The 4,249-nt window shown below is 28.2% G+C and overlaps 3 protein-coding genes across 5 annotated transcripts in view; all 3 read left to right on the top strand.

The window, feature by feature from the left end:
* The first annotated feature begins 43 nt into the window (after window positions 1-43).
* LOC111636485 lies at window positions 44-1,781 on the top strand. Its single transcript, XM_023381745.1, has 2 exons — window positions 44-382; window positions 544-1,781. Exons 1-2 carry the CDS (start codon window positions 263-265, stop codon window positions 1,756-1,758), a joined length of 1,335 nt encoding a protein of 444 aa, XP_023237513.1. The 5' UTR covers window positions 44-262; the 3' UTR covers window positions 1,759-1,781.
* Window positions 1,782-1,929: 148 nt separating this feature from the next.
* LOC111636486 lies at window positions 1,930-3,667 on the top strand. The gene is made up of 2 exons (XM_023381746.1): window positions 1,930-2,268; window positions 2,430-3,667. Exons 1-2 carry the CDS (start codon window positions 2,149-2,151, stop codon window positions 3,642-3,644), a joined length of 1,335 nt encoding a protein of 444 aa, XP_023237514.1. The 5' UTR covers window positions 1,930-2,148; the 3' UTR covers window positions 3,645-3,667.
* Window positions 3,668-3,814: 147 nt separating this feature from the next.
* Window positions 3,815-4,249, top strand: part of LOC111636487 (tyrosine-protein kinase shark-like) — a 78,519-nt gene continuing 78,084 nt past the window's right edge. Inside the window, exon 1 of one of the 3 annotated variants that reach the window (XM_023381747.1) lies at window positions 3,815-3,892. The gene's annotated coding sequence lies outside the window, so the exon portion shown is untranslated. Of the gene's footprint in view, window positions 3,893-3,923; window positions 4,174-4,249 lie in introns of those variants that run through there. The other 2 variants (XM_023381749.1, XM_023381748.1) reach the window with 2 other exon arrangements.

The raw sequence follows: 4,249 nt of genomic DNA on the forward strand, positions 1-4,249 counted from the left end.
AAATGATTTTAAAATAAACTTTAAACATTTTTAAAATTCTTTCCAGCTGGATGATTCGGTACAAGTACTGAGCGATTATATAAAAAATGATCAAATTGGAACGATTGGAAATGCTCATTTAGCCATTTCAGACTGCAATGGATTAAATATAGACGTATGCAAACAAATTGCGAGAAAATTTTCACTGTCTTTGGATTATGTAAAATCTGGATATTTTGAACCATTAAGTTTAGATGAAAAGCCTAAAAAATTTCCCGATTTCATGGAAAGAGTTGACAAAGAAACTTATATTTCTAACAGAGCTCTGGGAGAATTATATAGAAACTGTAAACTTTTTGAACGAAATACAAGTTCTATTGAATTAGAAACTGTAGACTTAAAAGTAAGTCATTTTTTACTTTTAAAATAAGTATTTTAAAGAACTACAAAAACGTTCATAATTGATAAAATTTTTTTATTATTAGAAACTATTAATTATAATTAAAACTACAATAATAAAGAAATATATACAGTATTATATAAAATTTGAATTTTCTTTTGTAGCATGATCCTGATTTAATTTATGAAGGATGGGAAGAATATAAAAACTCTGCTTTAAAATCCAAGGCGAAATATGATTATCTTTTACAGTGCATTATGCAAAGATACGGTATTGAAACCGAAGTGGAATTAATAACTGGAGCTTTTCAACAAGTTCATGAACGATTTAGTCAAAGACACGATATAATAGACGTAGAAAAATTTCTAATTGGTTCAGTTGAAAAATTGCATGAACGTTTCAGAGAAGAATTTTATAAGGAGTTTGGCCTTAATGAAAATGAAGACAACGATTTTGTAAATTTAAGTAACTTTCAAGACAAAATTTTAAAGAAAGCATCTGCATGGTATGCAGTTACCTACTTATTTCGACCAAAAGACTTTCAAAATTCTATACGTTTCTTCAGTTTTCCTTGGATTGTGGCCAAACATTTGATTACTCTAAAGCTACAGAAATTTTTAATTAGACCTGCAACAACTTCTAATACGTCCATTATTAACTTTTTAGATAAACGTTTAGCGGATATGGCAAGAAAATTACCTAAATCCCAGAGTGAAATGCTGCTTCTAGCAAACTGTCATAAAATTCATAAAAACATTATACAATTTACATATAGATTGATAATCGGGTGGCTAAGTAGTAAAGAACGAATCGATTCTGCAAAAGAAGCATGGTTGGCTAAATACTTTAATAAATTCTTAGACAAAAACTGTTACTACAATGAAAGAAACGAAGAAGAAAATATTAAAACAATAAACATTATTAATCTTTGCTTCTCATTTTTGAAGATGGCAAGAAACGAATCTTCATTTCCTGATAATTTGCAATGGATTCCCTCTTATGCTAGAGAAACTTATCATCTTCTAGCTGCTACTGCAAATCCAAAGGCATTTTGTCCCATTGAAGATAAAAAGAAACCAAAGGAATCGGTGGAAATGGAGCCAATAAAACTTCTTATGAAAATTATTCCAGGAGATAAACATAGAAGGTTACAGACTTTGCGCAAAATTCTCAGCTGGTTAGCGCCATTAGATAATATGACTTTAAGAATTGACGAAAAAATTAACGTGGTAATATCGGCGAAAGGACCATTTCAATCGATAAGCTTCCTTCAAGAATTACTTACAACGGATACCGAAACTCTTAAAGCGAAATTGGAAGGATGGAACGAAATTCTTCATTCGGAAAAATCCGAACCGAATGATGAACTTGAACCATAAAACTTATTATGTCTATGACTTTATTACTGTATATAAAAATATTTGTAATTTATTTACGATAAAAATAAATATTTAATTTACGAGTCAGCATAATTTCCATTTTGTTAATTAAGTTAAATTCTATAAATAAATGATTTTAAAATAAACTTTAAACATTTTTAAAATTCTTTCCAGCTGGATGATTCGGTACAAGTACTGAGCGATTATATAAAAAATGATCAAATTGGAACGATTGGAAATGCTCATTTAGCCATTTCAGACTGCAATGGATTAAATATAGACGTATGCAAACAAATTGCGAGAAAATTTTCACTGTCTTTGGATTATGTAAAATCTGGATATTTTGAACCATTAAGTTTAGATGAAAAGCCTAAAAAATTTCCCGATTTCATGGAAAGAGTTGACAAAGAAACTTATATTTCTAACAGAGCTCTGGGAGAATTATATAGAAACTGTAAACTTTTTGAACGAAATACAAGTTCTATTGAATTAGAAACTGTAGACTTAAAAGTAAGTCATTTTTTACTTTTAAAATAAGTATTTTAAAGAACTACAAAAACGTTCATAATTGATAAAATTTTTTTATTATTAGAAACTATTAATTATAATTAAAACTACAATAATAAAGAAATATATACAGTATTATATAAAATTTGAATTTTCTTTTGTAGCATGATCCTGATTTAATTTATGAAGGATGGGAAGAATATAAAAACTCTGCTTTAAAATCCAAGGCGAAATATGATTATCTTTTACAGTGCATTATGCAAAGATACGGTATTGAAACCGAAGTGGAATTAATAACTGGAGCTTTTCAACAAGTTCATGAACGATTTAGTCAAAGACACGATATAATAGACGTAGAAAAATTTCTAATTGGTTCAGTTGAAAAATTGCATGAACGTTTCAGAGAAGAATTTTATAAGGAGTTTGGCCTTAATGAAAATGAAGACAACGATTTTGTAAATTTAAGTAACTTTCAAGACAAAATTTTAAAGAAAGCATCTGCATGGTATGCAGTTACCTACTTATTTCGACCAAAAGACTTTCAAAATTCTATACGTTTCTTCAGTTTTCCTTGGATTGTGGCCAAACATTTGATTACTCTAAAGCTACAGAAATTTTTAATTAGACCTGCAACAACTTCTAATACGTCCATTATTAACTTTTTAGATAAACGTTTAGCGGATATGGCAAGAAAATTACCTAAATCCCAGAGTGAAATGCTGCTTCTAGCAAACTGTCATAAAATTCATAAAAACATTATACAATTTACATATAGATTGATAATCGGGTGGCTAAGTAGTAAAGAACGAATCGATTCTGCAAAAGAAGCATGGTTGGCTAAATACTTTAATAAATTCTTAGACAAAAACTGTTACTACAATGAAAGAAACGAAGAAGAAAATATTAAAACAATAAACATTATTAATCTTTGCTTCTCATTTTTGAAGATGGCAAGAAACGAATCTTCATTTCCTGATAATTTGCAATGGATTCCCTCTTATGCTAGAGAAACTTATCATCTTCTAGCTGCTACTGCAAATCCAAAGGCATTTTGTCCCATTGAAGATAAAAAGAAACCAAAGGAATCGGTGGAAATGGAGCCAATAAAACTTCTTATGAAAATTATTCCAGGAGATAAACATAGAAGGTTACAGACTTTGCGCAAAATTCTCAGCTGGTTAGCGCCATTAGATAATATGACTTTAAGAATTGACGAAAAAATTAACGTGGTAATATCGGCGAAAGGACCATTTCAATCGATAAGCTTCCTTCAAGAATTACTTACAACGGATACCGAAACTCTTAAAGCGAAATTGGAAGGATGGAACGAAATTCTTCATTCGGAAAAATCCGAACCGAATGATGAACTTGAACCATAAAACTTATTATGTCTATGACTTTATTACTGTATATAAAAATATTTGTAATTTATTTACGATAAAAATAAATATTAATTATTTTATTTAATTTCGATAAAGCGATAAATATTTCAAATATGTATTAAAAAAAATTAATCACTTAGAAATTTAATTTTTAATTAGAAGATTTTATAAATGGGGGCGTTGTTTGTTGATGTGTAATCTGCAATGGTTTTAAATGTAGATCGTTTGAACTTAGAGAAGGAAAGGTAAATTTAATCCTTTACAGAGAATGTTATTTATATATTTCATTTTACTTATATTATTATTATTATTATTATTAAATGTCAATACTTTTACATTGATGTTATTTATAATTTAAAAAAAAAGAGTTGCGACTTCCTCCTGTAATACCTCAGTGCAATTCTCAGAAATGATTTTAAACCGAGAAATATGATTTACACTGTATTTGCCTTTTATAAACACTAATTGAATTAATGTTAGAACTTCGTAGATTGTATGAAGTCCTTTAAAGTTTTGATCAGTTAAGGTAAATTTGATCAAAGTTTTAAACTATTAAACATTTTATTTATATAAGTAAATATATATAATATATAATAAATATA

Source organism: Centruroides sculpturatus, unplaced genomic scaffold (genome assembly GCF_000671375.1).
Source record: "Centruroides sculpturatus isolate CEXI.00-Female unplaced genomic scaffold, Cexi_2.0 scaffold1044, whole genome shotgun sequence".
Lineage (NCBI taxonomy): Eukaryota > Metazoa > Arthropoda > Arachnida > Scorpiones > Buthidae > Centruroides > Centruroides sculpturatus.

What these genes read in the sequence shown, in the direction of transcription:
- LOC111636485 (XM_023381745.1), top strand. Translation starts at nt 263, where the DNA reads ATGGAAAGAGTTGACAAAGAAACTTATATTTCTAACAGAGCTCTGGGA. An exon ending in TAGAAACTGTAGACTTAAAA is followed by an intron (nt 383 to 543) that starts GTAAGTCATTTT and finishes TTTCTTTTGTAG; the next exon opens with CATGATCCTGATTTAATTTA.
- LOC111636486 (XM_023381746.1), top strand. Translation starts at nt 2,149, where the DNA reads ATGGAAAGAGTTGACAAAGAAACTTATATTTCTAACAGAGCTCTGGGA. An exon ending in TAGAAACTGTAGACTTAAAA is followed by an intron (nt 2,269 to 2,429) that starts GTAAGTCATTTT and finishes TTTCTTTTGTAG; the next exon opens with CATGATCCTGATTTAATTTA.